This window comes from Macaca nemestrina, chromosome 8 (genome assembly GCF_043159975.1).
Source record: "Macaca nemestrina isolate mMacNem1 chromosome 8, mMacNem.hap1, whole genome shotgun sequence".
NCBI classification, from domain to species: domain Eukaryota; kingdom Metazoa; phylum Chordata; class Mammalia; order Primates; family Cercopithecidae; genus Macaca; species Macaca nemestrina.
In genome coordinates this window covers 153,552,104-153,572,124 of record NC_092132.1, presented here as the reverse complement: position 1 = coordinate 153,572,124, position 20,021 = coordinate 153,552,104, and the positions used below count along the sequence as shown (strand labels likewise).

At 51.2% G+C, this 20,021-nt stretch overlaps 1 protein-coding gene across 6 annotated transcripts in view; it reads right to left on the bottom strand.

The window, feature by feature from the left end:
- Window positions 1-2,677: 2,677 nt before the first annotated feature.
- The window catches only part of LOC105491903 (glutamate rich 1), a 60,075-nt gene continuing 42,731 nt past the window's right edge, over window positions 2,678-20,021 (bottom strand). For 3 of the 6 annotated variants that reach the window (XM_011758626.3, XM_011758622.3, XM_071068683.1), the window contains 2 exons: window positions 10,401-11,153; window positions 2,678-7,147 (listed from right to left, as the gene is read on the bottom strand). In XM_011758626.3, coding sequence (XP_011756928.2) covers window positions 6,846-7,147; window positions 10,401-11,153 — 1,055 coding nt within the window. In that variant the 3' untranslated portion in view covers window positions 2,678-6,845. The remainder of the gene's footprint in view (window positions 7,148-10,400; window positions 11,154-20,021) is intronic. The other 3 variants (XM_011758627.2, XM_011758625.3, XR_011607319.1) reach the window with 2 other exon arrangements.

The following is a 20,021-nucleotide window of genomic DNA, read 5'->3' as shown; positions in this document are numbered from 1 at the left end:
TCCATGGCACCCATAGGGATTCTCTGGAACCTACAGGGATTCCGTGGCATCTACAGGGGGTTCAGTGGCACATACAGGGATTCCGTGGCACCCACAGGGATTCCGTGGCACCTACAGGGGGTTCAGTGGCACATATGGGGATTCTGTGGCACCTACAGGGGGTTCAGTGGCACATACGGGGATTCCGTGGCATCCACAGGGATTCCGTGGCACCTACAGCGGATTCCGTGGAACCTACAGGGATTCTGTGGAATGCAGGAAAAGGCCGACACATTCCCCACCGCCCCCTGCACTGGCAGGGATTCCGTGGCACCCATAGGGATTCTCTGGAACCTACAGGGATTCCGTGGTATCCACAGGGATTCCATGGCACCTACAGGGAATTCCGTGGCACCCATAGGGATTCTCTGGAACCTACAGGGATTCCGTGGTATCCACAGGGATTCCGTGGCACCTACAGGGGATTCCGTGGAAACTACAGTGATTCCGTGGAACGCAGGAAAAGGCTGACACATTCCCCACCGCCTCCCCACAATGGTGCATTCACTTGCAGGGGATGGAGGAGGTGGAGATGGTTCATCATTAAAAGACACAAGTGGGACGTTAAGAATAGTAAAATTATGAATTTGCCAATATTGAATTTATTTTCATATTTGCAAAGCATGTGCTATTAATTAAGAAGCATTTAGGCTAGGCACAGTGGCTCACGCCAGTAATCCAGCACTTTGGGAGGCTGAGGCGGGTGGATCACCTGAAGTCGGGAGTTCAAGACCAGCCTGACCAACATGGAGAAATCCCATCTCTAGAAATAAAAAATACAAAATTAGCTGCATGTGGTGGCGTATGCCTGTAATCCCAGCTACTCGGGAGGCTGAGGCAGGAGAATCGCTTGAACCTGGGAGGTGGAGGTTGCAGTGAGCTGAGATGGTGCCACTGCATTCCAGCCTAGGCAACAAGAGTGAGACTCCATCTCAAAAAAAAAAAAAAAAAAAAAAAAAAGGCATTTAAACGGGAGGTTTGCAGGCTGGTGCCTCTGAGAGCCCAGGTTCCACAAGGCCATGGAGGTTCTCGGTGGAGGCAGGAGTCTGGCTTGGTGTCGCTTCAGCACAGGTTCTTACCATGGGACAAGGGGCTCCTGGCCACTCCCACGCCTCACAGTGACTTCCGAGTTAGGGGAAGAGAAGGGAGGGCAGGGCTGGGCAGGGCGCCCTGCAGATGACCACAGCTCCCCTGAGGCCGAAAGACGGTGGAGCAGCAGCACCTGCAGCTCCTGCCTCACGTGTGGCCTCCCGGGAACGCCCTGTCTGGAGCGGCCCGCGTCCTGTCCTCGGGCGACGCTGGGAACAGTGGCATCCACTGCCACACGCCTGTGCTCCGGGGCCTGCAACATGCATCACGCTGGGGATACTGCATGACCACCAGATCCCAGGGGACCGTCTCCAGCGCCAGAAACATCCCTGTTTCACCTGCTTCCAGAAGGTTCCAGCTTGCGGAAGAGACGTCTCTTAGAGGCCTGGAGGGAACTGGCAGGACAGGGGGCAGGGGGGATGTCAGGGCTTCCTTCCCCTCCCTCCACGCTGCCCACCTGAGCATCAGCTTTGGGCAGGGGTGGTCTAGGCTGATGTTCTGCAAAGACAGAAGTGGACAGCAACCCCCGAGTCGCCACCTCCACCCGTCAGAATGGCCCTGATCAGCACTGGGGGTGTGAGGGGCCCAGCAGCCTGCATGGCAGCCCCTCAGAATGTCGCCAGCATCAGGTGACCCTGCAGTTCCACGCCCCAGAGGAAGGGAGACGAGCACCACACAGCGCCTGGGACACGGATGCTATGCTCACAGGCGGGACAGGGCACACGCGGGTCCTGGAAGCTCACAGGCGGGACAGAGCACACGCGGGTCCTGGAAGCTCACAGGCGGGAGAGGGCACACGCGGGTCCTGGAAGCTCACAGGCGGGACAGGGCACACGCGGGTCCTGGAAGCTCACAGGCGGGACAGGGCACACGTGGGTCCTGGAAGCTCACAGGCGGGACAGGGCACACGCGGGTCCTGGAAGGCACAGAGGGTTGCTCTCACCACAAACAGGACGAGCGTGGTGGTCCCGGCAGAGCACGGCAAATGCATGTGGTACCCTGAATTACGCACCTAAAAATGACGAAAATGGAGTTTTATGTATGTTTTACCGCAATAAAACTCTTCATAGACAGAGGCACTGCCCACTGCCCTCACAAATGTTGTACCAATTGACTGATGCTTTTTTTTTTTTGAGACAGAGTCTTGCTCTGCCGCCCAGGCTGGAGTGAGCGGCGCCATCTCGGCTTCTGCAAGCTCCGTCCCCCGGGGTTCCCGCCATTCTCCTGCCTCAGCCTCCCGAGTAGCTGGGACCACAGGCGCCGCCACCTCGCCCGGCTACTTTTTTGTATTTTTAGTAGAGACGGGGTTTCACCGTGTTAGCCAGGATGGTCTCCATCTCCTGACCTCATGATCTGCCCGCCTCGGCCTCCCAAAGTGCTGGGATTACAGGCTTGAGCCACCGCGCCGGGCCTGACTGATGCTTTTAAAACTTAGTAATACCAAGAACTGACGACTGCTTCTATGACAAAAAAGAAAGTCAAACAGGAAAAACAGGTACTTGATATGATTCACAAAGTAGAGAAGAGAAAAAAAGAAATTCAACTGTAATCAGACTAAACTAGAACATTTTAATGCCCAGAAAGCTTTCTTAAAACAGAGACTTTCAGATACAAGGTGATTCAAAACTTCATAAAAATATATGAGCTTCAAATGATACAGTTTAACAGAATGTCCATTTTCAATTTTTACAATAATTAGAAAAACAGAATCACGTTTTATGTAGTAATTCAAGACATATATAATTGCAAATCGGTGAAAAATTTCCATTTTACCCCAATTTCTCATCCGAAGCCTCAGATGGCACCTTGCCCATCAGAAACAACACGTGAATAAATAATACAGCAGAAACGTCTTTCGAGTTCCCAGAGAACTAACTCTAGGCCCATTTCACATTTGTCTTTCATGTTTTTTATTAAAGAAGAGCTCTTCTTAAAGAGATATTCCATTTTAGTCACTGCTCTTCTCAGGGAGGATATGTGTGATCCAGTAACTAAAGAAAGCTGAGATTACTCTGGCATGGTCTGGAAAGCAAAAAACAGAAATAAACAAAAAATAAAACAAAGACAAAAAGAAAAATTGTAAGTTATTATTATGTAGACATGAGCCTTTGGGCCCAAAGTGAACTCCCAAATAATCTAATAAAATGCAACTCTGGCATAAAACCGATGTTGAAAGTGACACATTACACCTGCTAATCACACATTATGTAATCCGTATGGCAACACACTGGCTCAGTTATGAATATTTGTATTTCACTGGGGCATGAACCCTTGGTTCACTGGCTCTATTACACCTGCACTTCAAAACGTTACAGTGCAATATTACAGGCTTAAAATCAGACCTGAAAGAAAACCCACATACAAACTGAAATGAAAAGGAAATAGAAGTTTATGTCAAAGGTGAACAAGTAGAAAAAATTCAGAAGTGGAGCCGTGAGACAACATAGGACCACGTGGTGCCCACGTTGTGAAACCAGGGCTGCGGCAGCACCAGCCAAAGGCAGCTGAGACACCACATCGCGACACCACAATCACCCCTGATGTTACCACAACCCTCAGGGCTTGCACAGGGGGGGCTGTGGCTCTGACCTCTGAGCCCGCCGGTCCCCAGGTCTGACCTCTGAGCCCGCCAGCCCCGGCTCCGACCTCTGAGCCCGCCGGTCCCCAGGTCTGACCTCTGAGCCCGCCAGCCCTGGCTCCGACCTCTGAGCCCGCCGGTCCCCAGGGTCTGACCTCTGAGCCCGCCGGCCCCGGCTCTAACGTCTGTGCTCACCTGGCTCACGGCAGGACACTGGCTGCCAGTGAGGGCTCTCCCCAAAGTCAGGTTTTACAACTTGTCAGGGCACCAAATGCTGCACCTAGAATCTGCTGCTTCTGAAGTTTCCAACCACAGAGAGCCAAGCTACAGACCACAGAAGCCCATCCATGCTCCCCGCCCAGGCGGGCTCCATCCCGCCCAGGGGCAAATTGCCTGAGCTCTGGAAATCCCCAACAGTCGGGATGATAAAAATCTAATTCCCTCACGGAGGGTTAGAGGAGGGTGACAATCCCCAGCCCTTCTCAGTGCATGTGTGAGAACACTCAAGGAATGGCGGCTACTACTGATAAGGAGTGTGTGTAACAAAACGTCACAGACGCGGGGGAGCTTGGCCCTGACGCTGGCATCCCAGCTGAACGCAGCCCCCACGACTGAGGAGAAGTAACTGCTGAGCCAGAGAAGCGGGAGAGGAGACACGATCGGCGGGCAACACCCACACCTGCTTTTAAAATGTGATTTCTGTGCTCATCCTATGGAGGTGAGAGACACAGTGACTGATTAAATTCCTAAGCTAGTATTATGGAAAAAACCCTTAATTTCAAAAACTATATGCCAAGTCTGCATTAAACAAATACAATGTGTGAAAACGAAGCTTCATTGTTTATACAATTTTATTTCATAAAATAGCTTGACGTAGAAAAACCGTAAGCACATAACCTACAGAACTCAAAGGAATCCTTTCTTAGAGAATACAGATTCCTACACACAGTTTAGTTCTATCAGTGGCTTGACGTAAATGTGTGTGTATACAAAACCTGTCCGATGAGTTTAATATAAGAAACCAATTGTTTTAATATTGGGGGTTCTGCTAAATTCTTCTGATGCAAAAAAGAATTGCCAAAACTCTTTTGGTGCATGACAGAAAAGCCTCAAGTGTGAGAAACAGAACACAAATTTAAAAAATTAAAAATTTAAAATTGCTTACTTTCATCTCTCATAAAAATCTCCTACCAGTTTAACATAATAAAATTGGCTTTTTTGCGGTTTGAGATAAATCTTATTATGGAAATCTAAGTTTGTTAAGTACTTGCTGTAAGAGGCCTGACGACCAACCAGAAACAGAGATGCCGGCCTGGGGCCAATGCCGCCCTCTCTTGCACACACAGGTGCCACCTTCCCCGTGGGGCTCCTCCCCTCTCCTCCACTGTCGCCCGTGGGCCCTGCGTCCTCCTCCAGTGTCGCTTCTCATGACCCCTGGCCACGCTCCTGGTGGGCGTCTGTACTCACTGTCCCTGATCTCTCTCCTCCCTGCACTCCGGGCCCCACGGCCCTCTTGAGCCTCAGAACCCGAGGTCTGACTGGCGCCTGCATAGCCACCCAGCACTATGCTCCGGGCAGTGCTCTCACCTCAAACCCGATCCTTCTGGGAGCTCCTCCTCCTCCTCGCAGTGACCTGGTCCTCCCAGTGCCTCGCCGGCCACTTGGCAGCTCCCACTGGTTCTACCTCCACAGTCCACCCGGATGTCGGCTACAGCTGCCTAAGCCGTGGCTGCACCTTGGTCCATGCTGCAGGCCCCTCTCAGCAGGTCCTCAGCAGCACCCACCTGGTCTCCATTCTCCATGTCCTCCATCCAGCCTCAAGATAATAGCCCAGAAGCCTCACAGCCTCCAGGAACCTCCTGTCTCTGCGTAGAAGCCCACAAGGCCGCACATGCCCAGGGTCCCATGTGCCTGGTCCTGTCACCTCTCCCCCTTCTGAGACTCACTCAATGCACCTGGCCCTGTCACCCGCATCCCCTGGTCCAGCCACCAGGCTCCTCCCATGTGCCTGGCCCTGTCACCTCTCCACCTTCTGCACCTTCTGCGACTCACATCCATCCCCTGGTCCAGCCACCGGGCTCCTGGCAGCTCCCCAAACACAGGGGTTCACCCACCTCAGCGCAGGTGCACTTGGCTGCAAAAACACCTCCTCTTCCCACTCCTCCACAGCCTCATCTCCAGGATCTACCTGGAGCTCTACGACGCATCTCACCGTGTATCTGGCTTCTTGTCCTTCTTTTCCAGCTCCTCAGCCAGGGAGCGAGTGCCCCAGGGTGGGGTCCCTGCCAAGCTTCCTCAGTGACAGGCTCCACAGCCCAGAGCACCATGCAGGGCAACACACAGCCAACACCTCCTCGACGGAGGAGGGCGTTCTGCATAAAGGCAGCTCCTCAGGCACCCACATGCTCTGCACGCCGATGGTCCCTGCAGCCCCCGGCTCCCTGCACCTGTGCCACGGCGTCGTCACACCACGGTGATGTAATGCTGCTCGTTATCTGGCTTCTCTAACATGCTGGGCTTGACCCCTCAGCAACCCTGGGGGTTTCCAAGCACAGAAACCACCCCCGACACTTACTTTGAAACTCCCTCCACGAAATCTGCAGACTCCTTTTCTGGGACGGGTGCCACACACTGGCCCTGGGCCAGGTGTGCTGCTCTGCACTCAGTGGTGTGCAGGTGAATGGCTCAACAGCCTGGACTTCAGATTTTCAGCATTTGCCGGTTTCTGTGGCCTGAATACCCTCACCACAGCTTGTGTCACCACACATGGCATTGGGAAGACATGAGCACAGCCGCCCCAGCACACAACAGTTTGCATGAAAAGGATGCCCGGTGAATGTGGTGGAAAATAAGTCATCATCACCACGTCACGGGTTCAATAAGGTACCAGACAGTTGGAAGCCAGCAAAAATTTACCATCTACCACACTAGTAGCGGAGAAGGAAAAGAGGAAGAAATGAATTCACTTCTATTGAAACTTAGGAAACTTTGGCTCCAAGAGTTGACAGCTCCCAAGTCTGGAAACTCAGACTGCACATGCGTTTCTGCATATATTATGTGAAATATTTTTGTATCAAGCAGAGATGCAGGAAGCCTGTTTCTCGGTGGGACTCCATTCTCCCACGCCATATGTGCAGTGTCATATTTTCCAGCTCATTGCTGTTTTGGTGGCATGTGAGTCTTTTAGAGGCAAACCTCGATGAGAGTAGCTTAAGCAGGACCTTGAATAAATTGTGCGGTACTTACCAGGAGGCATTGTGCAATGTTCTGGGAACATTTCCAGAGCGCGCTTCAATCTCTCAGTATCTTGCAGAAGCAGCAGTGTTTTCAGGTGGTGCAGGATGGACACGTCTGAGGGCGGCATGCTGTGTGACGCAAGATGGCCCAGCAGTTCCTCAGCGGCATCGGCGAGGGCGGCTGAAGCTGCATCTCTGGAGACACCTACATAAAGTCAGTTTTGCTTGGAAATACAGTTTTGTTTTTATTTCTACAAAGATAAGCTTTCCTCTCTTAAGGAAGGCCTCAAACCTACGCTTCCACATAGAATGAGATGTCTGGGAGATGAGAAGCTACCGGAAGAGAGAATCAGAACAGAGCTCAGTACAAACACCACTGTAGGAACGACCGTGGAAACTGGGCCTGTCTGCGCACCTGTCCGGTGAGACGTCTTCCCTGGCCCATCCACACGTCTGTCTGGTGAGACGCCTTCCCTGGCCCGTCTACCCGCCTGTCTGGTGAGATGCCTTCCCTGGCCCGTCTGCACATCTGTCTGGTGAGACACCTTCCCTGGCCCGTCTACACATCTGTCTGGTGAGACGCCTTCCCTGGCCCGTCTGCACATCTGTCTGGTGAGACGCCTTCCCTGGCCCGTCTACACATCTGTCTGGTGAGACGCCTTCCCTGGCCCGTCTGCACATCTGTCTGGTGAGACGCCTTCCCTGGCCCATCCACACGTCTGTCTGGTGAGACGCCTTCCCTGGCCCGTCTACACGTCTGTCTGGTGAGACGCCTTCCCTGGCCCATCTGCACATCTGTCTGGTGAGATGCCTTCCCTGGCCCGTCTACCCGCCTGTCTGGTGAGACGCCTTCCCTGGCCCGTCTACCCGCCTGTCTGGTGAGACGCCTTCCCTGTCCAACACACAACTCAAGGCCATGAACAGCAGCAGGATAAACCAGACGATGAAACCAAGCTCTCTATGTCACATAGTTTTAAAAAAAGAATCAGACTGTGGCTGTTTAGAAGAAATCAAGGAGAACTGAAAACCAGCCCCTGACTTCCCCTCAGTCTGGTGGCTGGTCTTGTTTCTCTGGCTGCTGTTCAGCAGTTCGACTGCAAAACGTGGTCGCCTGTGGTGGTTTCGGCATTAACCCTGCTTGGACGTGGCAGGACTTCTTCAACCTGTGACTCTGTGTCCTGTAACAATTGTGTAAAACTCCCAACGGTCATGTCGTTCTGTCCCGCCCCTGCTCCGTCCTCTCCTGTCCACCTGGGCCTGTTGCAGACACCGGACTTCCCGCTCCAGGTCTGCTGGGCTCTTTCCTGTGTTTTCCATCTGTTTTCTCTCCACCCTGCATTCTGGAGACTTTCTTTCACCCGTCTTCCCGGTCACTAATTCTCTTTTAGGCGAACCCCATTTGCCGTTTCCCTGTCTTTTGAGGCCTGAATTTTTGTTACCTTATTTCTCGGGCCTAAAATTTCCATTTGATTATTTTAGTAGATTCAAATTACCTGGCAAAATGCTCCAATTTTTTCCCCCCTTACTTTAAGCTCCTTGTCTGATAACACCAGTATCTCTTGCTCCAGCTCTACTGCTCTTTTTCTCGTTTTCGGTGCTGTGGTCCTGTTTCGTGGCATGCCTGGTAAACTGTTGCTGAATGCATAGGAAAGACTGCAGAGGTCTAGGATGGCGATATTTTCTTCTAGAGGTCTCACCCTTTGCTCCGCCAGGCAGACAGAGCAGAGGTGGATCCCCTGGACTGTGCAGGGACTGAGCTGACTCCAGGGTGGCCACACATTTGGGACAGGGTCGTCTGCCTCTGGGCTGCCCTGCTCTGCTGGGCTCCAGAGTCAGGCCAATCCTCATCTGATCAGCACCTCAAGATGGCCAAGAGGCCCCTACGTTATTCGGAGGCTCTGTGTGGCTTCTCATCTTCCACTCACAGCTTCAGAATTGGGCAAAGGCTCTAAGGGAAGCCATGCAGAGTGTTGAGTTCTGTTCTCCGACCTCCGAGCCCACCGGCCCCAGCTGTGACCTCCGAGCCCACCCGCCCCGGCTGTGACCTCCGAGCCCACCCGCCCCGGCTCCGACCTCTGAGCCCACTGGTCCCCCGGCTCCGACCTCCGAGCCCACCGGCCCCGGCTCTAACGTCCGTGCTCACCAGGCTCCAGGCTCTGCTTTTGGTCTCTCAACCTGTGAGGCTGGTTTTTCTGCCTCTCTGGGCTCCACCAGGTCCTTTCCCCAGACCCTCACCCAACGCCCAGACTCAGGACTGGCAGATTCCTGAAGACAAGTGGCTGCAGATGTCTCCACGATAATCTCCCCGTGCGGGTTCCAGGAGTTTCATCTTTCTATGAGCCGATTTCCTGAGGAGCTTGCTGATTCCTTCAACAGGTGTTTCTCAGCCTGGCTTTTTGGTTACTCCTGGCATGACTGTTGGTCTGCCCCAAGGTGCTCGATCACACACAGAATAGAAAGTTTGCTGAGATCTTTCCGAATTCTACTCCACTTTGCAGTGTCTTAGCCACGTCTTCCTGATGTGCCATCTGGACGTGTTTCCAATTTGTTAATATAATCTGCTGAGAAACATGCTAAAGAGGAAGAGGCTCGAGTGCTCTTCGTACTGAAATCAATCTATTAAAAATGGTACTTCTGCATCACTGTTAAAAATCAGTTACTTAATTCCCAAATTATTACATAGCTGATACTTCTTAATCTTGTTCATAACAACACTGTCAAATGCCCTGCTTAAATCTGGATCTGCTAAACCCACATTAACCTGAACCTGCTGGTAACATCATTACCCACAAAATTAAAAATTAAAAATACCCACAAAAATTAAAAAGTATTAAAAAAAATTAAAGAGAAAAAAGCCAGGAAGCCAGCCCCTGGTGAGCATCTTTGTTCTGGGGCAACCACGTGTCCCTAGGTCAGCTGTCAACAAAGCAGAGTGCAGATGTAAGCAAGAGCCATCTGTGACATTAAGCCTGTGCTTACTTTCCTTATGTCAATACAAACAACTGCACAAAAATGTTTGCTGAGAAATCACGCATCCATTCTACGTGGAAGAGAAAATGAAACCTGTCCTAAAGGCGCAAGCTGTGTTTCCTTCACCTCTCGGTCTGCTTATGAAGGTGAGCTCAGCTCATCAAAACCTCTAATTTCGATTTATCTCTTGTTTAGAAAAACAGCCTGGATGCCCACACACTCCAAAGCCTGACCTGAGGCATGGAGGACACGGGGCCAGCCTGTTCTTGGCGCAGGCCACGGCCACCACACTGCTTCTCTGGATATGCCAGGGGCACGTGCCCGTCCACATCATCAGTGGAAAGCACGTAAATACTCTGATCTTTGCCTTATAACTAACCATTTACATTGAATATTTTTAATGTATGTTTTCACATTTAAGCATTATATTTCTTTCTTTTAATAAACTTTTAAGTGGATGTCTCTATGCAAAACAGTAAAAAACATACCGTCATAAAAATACATTTCCTGTGTTGACTTCAAAAAATTTAGAACACTATCTGCCTTTTCATTGGTAACTGTATCATCTTCCTCCCCGGCGTCCGCACCATCCTCCTCCCCGGCCGGTATCAGGTCTTCCTCGCTGGCGTCGGCACCTTCCTCCTCCCGGGCACCTTCCTCCTCCCCGGCCGGTGTCGGGTCTTCCTCCCAGGAGTCCGCACCTCCCTCCTCCCCGGCGTCTTTAATGTCTTCCTCCCTGGCCGGTGTCGGGTCTTCCTCGCTGGCGTCCGCACCTCCCTCCTCCCAGGCATCTTTTACATCTTCCTCCCCGGCGGGTGTTGGGTCTTCCTCCCAGGAGTCCGCACCTCCCTCCTCCCAGGCATCTTTTACATCTTCCTCCCTGGCCGGTGTCGGGTCTTCCTCGCTGGTGTCCGCACCTCCCCGCTCACCAGCCTCTCCCATGCCTTCCCCTTCACTGCTGCTGTCCTCCGGCTGGTACATGAAGCTGACACCAGCAGCCTTTGTTGCCAAGCCGGCTGCTTTCTTCCTTTTAATTTGCTGTTTCTTTTTCAGTTTCCTTTTTTTATTTTTGCTTATCGTGGGCCCATCTGTGTGCTGTTGCTGAAGTTTCTCCTGTAACAGACTCTGCTGTTTCTCTAATTCTGCTTGTTCTACAAGAACACTGTTGGGATTTTTAAATTTTTTCTTTGACTTATGCTTCCTAATTCTTCTTCTCTTTGGCTGGTCATGAGGATCCTGATCTGTTAAAAAAATCAAATATAACAATTTTCAGTACAATGAAACCATAACAAACGTATGAGGCTAAATAAATTTTCCATCAGGATCTTGTAGTTTTAGTAGAAAAAGAGCTTACACTATTTACTTCGGTGATTCTCAACTTTACCATCAAAGATCCTGGAATTAACAATAATGTAATTAGCAGCCTACTTTTTTTTCCCCCATAAAAGACTCATTTAGATGTATATACACTCACAGATGCTACGATCATAATAAATGGTGTGTTTTGAAGGATGTACAAGGTGTTGCTTTTTTTTTTTTTTTTCCTGAGACAGATTTTTAGTTTGTTGCCCAGGCTGGAGTGCAATGGCACAATCTCGGCTCACTGCAACCCCTGCCCCCAGGTTCATGCGATTCCCCTGCCTCAGCCTCTCGAGTAGCTGGGATAACAGGCACGCACCACCACGCCTGGCTAATTTTTGTATTTTCAGTAGAGATGGGGTTTCACCATGTTGGCCAGGGTGGTCTCAAACTCTTGGCTTCAAGTGATCCACCTGCCTCGGTCTCCCAAAGTGCTGGGATTACAGGAATGAGCCATTGCACCTGGCCAGTTATTGCATTTTTAGAGTAAAATTTCATTTCTATGGGCCTTGGGGTGGGGGGGAGGGACGGGAAACCCTTATTTCTTATTTTTTTTAAATTTTATTTTACAATTAGGTCCTTTCTAAAGTTACTTGTGTGTGAGAATAAAAAGTAATGATGACTTGTCCATCTTCGTGCATTTTGACACGAAGGCTAAGCTGGACTCCAGGTTGGCAGAAGGTGGTTTATAGACAGCATAGGTTGGTGGTGTGCTGGTAAATGGCTAACAACCAGCTCTCTGAAAAGTCCTGAGTCCTCCCATCTACTAATTTCCCTGGTGTAAATACTTCCCCACGGCCGATTTCAAACTACCACTCTGGTGATGCGGAACATGCGGAACAGAAGAGGCAGCACAACCGATTCTCACGGGCTGAGAGGGGCAGCCTGGGTTGAAACGGGGGACTGGGGAGAGGGTGAGTAGAAAGCACCATGGATAAACCACGGCAGTCCCAACACCTCAGTGAGGACAGAGGCCCGGTACCCCTTCGGTGAGGGCGGAGGCGCGGGGCCCCCTCGGTGAGGGTGGAGGCGCGGGGCCCCCTCGGTGAGGACGGAGGCGCGGGGCCCCCTCGGTGAGGACGGAGGCGCGGGGCCCCCTCGGTGAGGGTGGAGGCGCGGGGTCCCCTCGGTGAGGATGGAGGCGCGGGGCCCCCTCGGTGAGGGCGGAGGCGCGGGGCCCCCTCGGTGAGGGCGGAGGCGCGGGGCCCCGTCGGTGAGGGCGGAGGCGCGGGGCCCCCTCGGTGAGGGCGGAGGCGCGGGGCCCCCTCGGTGAGGGCGGAGGCGCGGGGCCCCCTCGGTGAGGGCGGAGGCACGGTGCCCATGCTGCTGCTCCCTGACAGAAGGGTCTCAGATGAGTAACTGGCACCAGGCAGGGGGAACAGAGGATGTGTGCAGGCCAAGAACAGACAGCACATGGCACACATGCCCTGCCCCATACCCAAGCCACGTCCAGACACTGATGGGTAAAGTCTATACCACAGATGTCTGTGCCACGGCCGGCACACGGCTCCCAGGCGCTGCCCGAGCAGATCTAGAACTACAAGGCTTGCGGCTGCACCACGCCGGGGCGGGGGTTCAGACAGTTCTGATTTTTAGGAAGTGCCTGTGTGAGTTTTCTGGGCTGTGCACCCCATCACAGACTGTGAGGAATCAAGATGAAACGACGTGAGTGAAGTTTGTGAGACACTTGTAAAGGCAGGTTCCCTATCATTTCCACTCAGGCGCTCTCCCTTCACCTCCGAAATGAGAGAGAATACATGAGTTCCTCTTCCACACCGCATCTCTTCACAGCGGCCTCCTATTCCCCTCCGTCTCAACAGCCTTGAGCACACTGCCCTCAGCCCAGGGCCCGCCCGAGAGCCAGACAGGAACCCTGCAGAGGGCAAGCTCCGGGCTCCTTCCCAGCGCGGACACGGGGAGCCGTGATTCGGTCCCACCGCACAACTGGACGAAGCAGTCGCATCGGTTTCTCTCACCCTGAAAATACAGAAGTATTTTACCGAGCACCAGCCTCCCGTCTTCATCGGACGTAGACACCCCCAGCTCTGTTCTCGGTGACACGGAACGCCGCTGTGGAGCCGAGACGAGGCCGCTGCCGCTCTGTGGAAGAGCGCTCCCACCGCGTCTTCACGTGATGAGCCTCTGCGCAGCCTCCGCCGCCGCAGCGTGGCACGGGCTGAAGCAGCTCAGCGCTCAGTCGCAAGGTGAAGGCCGCCCAGCCTGAGTCTCCTCAACACCTTCGTCTTGCTCCTCACTCACCAGCGGGTGTTGGAATAATTTCATCTGCGAGTGTGTGTTGCTACTGGGGTCCACTGTGCAGGTCTGACCAACCAGCCTGGCCCAGACGTCTTTGAATGGCAGCCCCTAGATCCGCCCTGAAAACACTGATGTTTAAAAACCAACCACGGCTAGGTAATCCATTTTAATTTCCCAGGTTCCGTTAAAAACAGATGAAATTAAGCCTCTCCTCTTAGGTGTCTATTAAAAAATATGCTTGCCTTCATTAATTTGGAGATAAGTAACACAGAGCATTTCCCCACCCAGAGGAAGCCCATCTGGGGCGTGACAGGTCACAGGGGAGACCCTCATCACCCAGCAAGAACACTGTGTGGGGGCTTATCAACCTCCAGGTTCCTCCTGGCACGTCCTTCTCCGCCAGCTCTCAGTCAGTGCAGCTCCTCACCAGTGTCCTACCCCGGGGTCGGCTTCCCCTCCTACGACTACAAGAGAAACAAATGGTTGCCCTATTGAGATCGATTATGCTATTGCTCTATTTTATAAGACTATAAAACAGTAATTTAAAAAGGTGAAGGAGGCAAAAAGGCCATAAAATGGTAAGTTTATCCTATTTTTTCACATAAATGTGTGTGCATGTGCTTTTGAAAAGGAAAACTTAATATACATTAAAAAGAGAGACTGGACATCCATTTCTCAGGATGCTCCCTGCGGTTGCTCCTTGGGTAGTCTAAGTATAGGCTGCTTTTTTTCCCCCACTGTGTTTCTCTGATTTCCAAGTCTAGTTTAAGAGAGGAGGCTTGAACGACCAGCATCGGGAACACAGAGGTGCCGACAGGTCTTGTTGGTGTTAAGAAGGTAATGAAAGGATACTGCATGTAACTCCATGCAAATCAGTTAATCCGTTAGAAACAGATTCCTGAGAAAAGTACAATTTATCCAATGGACACACAAAGAAACAAAAAATCACAAAACTCCTGTATCTGTCTTTAAAAATGAGTCTAGTTAAAAATAATCCCACAAAAGAACTTCAGGCTTAGATAGGTTCACCCGTGACTTTTACTAAACAGTTAAAGAAAAAGTCTTAGGAGGCTGAGGCGGGCGGATCACGAGGTCAGGAGATTGAGACCATCCCGGCTAACACGGTGAAACTCCCTCTCTACTAAAAATACAAAAATTAGTCAGGTGTGGTGGCCGGCGCCTGTGGTCCCAGCCACTTGGGAGGCTGAGGCAGGAAAATCGTTTGAACCCGGCGGGGGCAGAGGTTGTAGCAATCCGAGATTGCACCACTGCACTCCAGCCTGGGCGACAGAGCGAGACTCGATCTCAAAAGAAAAGAAAAAGCCAACACATGTCTTACCCGTTTCCAGAGAGCAGAAAAGATAATGACCCCTGACGACTCCAAAGGCCCTCACAGCTCTGGGCCCTCATGGCCCCGACGTCAGTCACAGCTCTGGCCTCAGTGTTCTGGCCCCTCACAGCTTTGATCCCTCCCAGCTCCGACCCCTCTCAGCCCCTGTCCCTCCCAGCTCCTGCCCCTCCCAGCTCCTGCCCCTCCCAGCTCCTGCCCCTCCCAGCCCCCACCCCTCCCAGCTCCAACCCCTCCCAGCTCCTGCCCCTCAGAGAGAGTGACCCCTCACAGCTCTGGGCCCTCCCAGATCCAGCCACTCACAACTCCCACCCCTCATAGCAAGTGAACCCTCACAGCCCTGACCCCTCCCAGCTTCGGCCTCTCACAGCTGCCACTCCTTATAGTTCCCACCCCTCTCAGCTTGGACCCCTCCCAACTCCCAATCCTCACAGCTTCGGCCCCTCCCAGCTTCGGCCCCTCACAGCAAGTGACCCTCTCAGCTCAGACCCCTCCCAACTCCCACCCCTCACAGCTCCAGCCCCTCACAGCTCCCACCCCTCACAGCTTCGGCCCCTCCCAGCTTCAGTCCCTCCCAGCTCCGACCCCTCACAGCTCCCACCTCTCACAGCTCTCACCCGTCATAGCTCCGGCCCCTCACAGCTCCCACCCCTCACACCTCTGTGAAGCCCCAGCATCTTCACTCCCCTGACAAGGGCATTGCAAGAAGGGAGCGACATAGGTCCATCTCTCCCACTGATGTTGCTACAAATATTCCACGCAAAATATTCACGAGACTCCAGTCATGTAAATTGTATGATAAAATCTTGAATCAAACGGCCTCAAAAGAAGAAATCTAAATCGGATACACGGTACCTACAAGCACCCACAGCCAAGGTCGTACGTGATGGTGAAATGCCGAAAACCTTTTCTCCGACAGGTCCTGGGACACCCTGTGGCCACCTCCACACCAGGGCTCCGGGCAGGGCAAGAGGGAGACAAAGTGTACAAGAGCTGGAAGGAAGAAATACAGCTGCCACCCCTGTAAACACAGAAAATCCAAGAGAATCCACAGACTGCACCCCATCGACAGGCGAGCATGTTACAAACGCAGCGGTCACTACCCAGGAGAAGAAGGAACGCGCCACCAACACGCACATCGTGAGCTGCAACATCCCGACAGTGTGTGAGAGCCCAGACCGCCCCGCGCCCCCAGCTGCACACACCACCTGGCCCCACTTCTGTGAGTCCTGGGGTCCATGAGCTGATCCACTGGGGCTTCCTGGACAGGGCAGAGGGGAGGAAGTGGCCCTCTCAGGGCACAAGGAGACCTGGTGGTGATGGACACATTCATTATTTCAACTGCGACAGTGGTCTTGGGGTCATGCTACATGCAGACTCATGAAAATGCACATTCTGAATGTCGGTGATGCTGCCCAAGGCCATTAAAAAACATCGTATCCCAAAGAGAAAGATTGGATGCGTCTGGCAGGCTCTGCCGCACCAGCTTGTGGCCTCTGCACCCCACTTCCCCTGCTGTCAACTGGGGGTGAGAGAGCAGCTCCAGGGTCATGCAAATCCCCATGCCCAGAGTGCTGCAGTGCTGCCCGGCCCGAGGAGGCCGAGTCCACGGTGGCTGCTCCATCCCAGATCTCAAAGTTCCTGATGCTTCTAGACAAGGGAGCACTGTACAAAATAGCCGACAATCTGGCTCGCAGAAAAAACAACTCTGTCTTATTTAAAACATGTGCCTGCGTTTGTGGTGAGACGTACCCAGCAGGGGGCACATGAATTTGGCAACTGAGAAAAAAAAGATGTTTATGAATGACTTTCACATACGAGATGGAGAAAAGCTTCCTTGGGGATTGGAGTCTAATGCAAAGAATGCAAGAGTAATCAGAACTTGGAGGAAGAAAACGCAAACAGGATTGCAAAGCAGTGTCCTCCGCCTAACTTAGACAGAGGCCCTCCACAGGTCTTGCCAGCAGAAGCCACAGAACCCATCCATTTTGCAGTTGTTGAGCTTCGGTTCATTCAGACAGACGTGCTTCTTTGTAATGATGCTTTCATTATGCTGTTAAGCCTCCTGCCAAGCCGGAAACCATTTCTTAAGCGAAAGCCGCATTTACGTTTGGGTGGGAAGATGGCCAGAAGAGGCTCTTCGCGGCCGAGACTTCGTCAGGCTCCGGACGGAACCTCCTCTGAGGCCCACCTGTGTGTGCACTTCCCTGCAAAATCCAGTCTCAGCAACAACCCTGCTAAGCCTGACACCTGATTGGGTTCCTCACCCCACCGCCCCTCGGTGACCTCTGAGCGCCCTGTCTGCCTTCACTAAGACTCCTGGTTGGGGTGGTTTAGCCAGAATCTCCCTCACTTTGAGGTCTCCTCTCAGAAGTTTTCCATCCACCCCCACCCTGCTCCTTGGCTCGATTCCCACTTTTCCTTGTTGTGTTTGTTCTTGAGCCCAGGCCCCCTCCCCCGGTGCAAACCCCTGTTGTGGTGGTCCCTGTACCTATGGCGATGTCCTGAACGAAGGCTTCCTCACTGTGGTCTGACAGGTGTCTTGACCGCCGTGACACAATTACAGTCACAACCTCCCAGCTCCGCAGTCTCCTCTGAGGGGTCTGACCAGCACTCCCTTCTCAGGTCTAGTGAGGAACACAAGACCCTAAGGAACATTACCCAAAATAAGACAGGGGCTCAGCAGGTCAAGGGGAAAACAACTGAGGCTTTATCCAAACAGCTCTGAAGCCCTGAGGGTGCTCTCCCTGCTCTGGAGTCCCAGTGGCTCTGACACAGGCCCTTTTACCCTGAGGCACTGCGACTTCTCCACTCATGCTGCACCCTCCATATGACTTTTCAGAACCACTCCACAGACTCCAGAATGTCCACATCTCCAGGGTATCAGAGGCCCACAGTCCACGCCCTTCACACGCAGCAGCTGAACGCGATGTGAGGGAACAAGATGCCTGGCTCTTTATAGTCAGAGCGCAGCACACTCTGAAGAGCTGCCATCCCCAAAACATACCTCTCAGACACACTCACTTCAAAAAGAGTCACAGTGTGTCAGAAATCCCTCCGCTACTATCGGGCACCTACCTTCTGATGAACTGCTGGAGTACAGATAAGATACCAAAAATAACCAGTCTTCAGCTTATTCTAATTCTCACCGCCGCACCTTCTTACATGAAAGCAGGCTAGGCATTTTAAAGGAAATATGAATTTTATTCTAGATTCAAAGCTAGGCTACAAATTGCATCTGATAATTACCGTTAAGCTCCCCATGTCCACTAGGTGCTAAATAAAAAGTAGTAAACTTCTTACCAAGCAGATCTAACCCCTATCTGTGAAAGCAGACCTTTCAAATGTAGTAACATGAAATCTTCCAATTGCTGAGCGTGTTGTTTGCCTAAAATCCAGAACAATATTTTGTAATAACACAGATTGTACTCATGTAGCCAAGGAAACACTGGGGCCTGCTGAGAAGCATGTCCTGCTCCAGGCAGGGTGGTGTGAGACCCCTGGGGACTCGGGGATGGACGAGTGGTGGCTGTGGCTGGGGTGGACCATGGCAGTTGCTTTCCATGTAGAAGGCCTGCCACACAGAGAGGAATTCATGTTCGATTTGGCCTCTGAGGATAAAATTCAGACCCAGCAGCCAGGGCTTCAGGGAACGAAGGTGGCTCACACGGCTCCTGGGACAGAGACTTCTCCCCAGGGCCTCGGCCACCAAGGACTGCCTGTGAGACGGGGAACACCCCTCCAGGGTCCGCCAGGAGGGTCAGCAGGTGCCCGAACACCCTCCGAATAAAGAGGACTTGAAGAGTTTCCTGTCACTTTAAAAAAACGGATTCTCGCTCTCTCTTCTCTTAATGGATCTGAATCTGGAGCAGTAATTTCCAAAGACAGCAAGGGAGGTGCAGCCTCACAGCTGGAAATGTGGCTTCCTCCCCCGGCTCCAAGCCAGCTGCAGGACATATTTAGCTTTTGATTTCAAATGGCACTGAAAGAACATACGCGACCTCAACGTTATCAAAAACTGAGTTGGGCTAAAACACAACAATCTAGATGCTAAAGTTTTTGTGACTTTGTATTTGGATGCCTGGCAGTGATCAGGAACCACCAAAGGAAAGATCAGTTTTGCTCTAGATGTGATCTGCTGCTAAGCTAAATGTCTGCCTTATGAATACTTACTAAGCATGTGGTCAAATACACATTATTTCATAATCTTCAACAAGATTAGTTCCTGAATTCTTCCTTGAGACAGACTTTGATACCGAAATAATGTTCAAATTTTCTAGGTTAGTTTTGAATAAGCTTGAATTATACATACTCAAGAAAATGTTATGTTTCATGTTTACATGTTTGAGTCTTAAAAACTGACATAGTGGAAGAGTGAGTAGTGTCTCACCATAAAACACTTTGACAGTTTTAAAAACAATTCACATTTAGTCATTTTCTGTAACTTTCCATAAAACGGCCAACAAAATGATAAAAACTTTATAAGCAATAAAAGGCTTAAAATAGGGCAATAAAGTGCTAAATTCCCTTAAATAAAACTGCCAAAACCATAAGGCAAGTCATTAAATTAAAATTAGATGAAAGAAAAATTTTTAAATTTAAATAATTAAATTTAAATAAATTATTTAATTAAATAATTAAATTTAAATTAAATTTAATTAAAGCAATTAAAACAGTACAAATGAACAAAAGACACTGAATTATTCAATAAATACAAAGCCATAGTAAATAAAAAATTTAAATAGTAAATTTAAATAGAGTAAATGTATCCTCAAAAATGTTAAAATGAGGTTATATTTGTGGGAGGCTCTGAAACTATGAAGTGTTTTGTAAATATTCTTCACTGACTTGGACTCGTGACTTTCTGCGTTGAAAACTTAACTAAAACACTCATTTACTTCACGGGTTTTCAGTGGTACCACAGAGAAGAGGGAGGCTCTGAAGCCTGCAGCTTAATTCCAATTTCTGTCAAGACATCTGTTTTCCTCCTGGGGATATTTTAGCATCTTCTTCCGAGGCCTGTGTCTGGCATCTCGAGGGTCTTTCTTCATTATCGTGGTAGGGACTTTCAGCCATCTTTCTGTTCCTGAGGGTCTCTTCAGCTTTGGGCAATTCATGTATTATTTCTTCAGTAATTGGCTGGCCA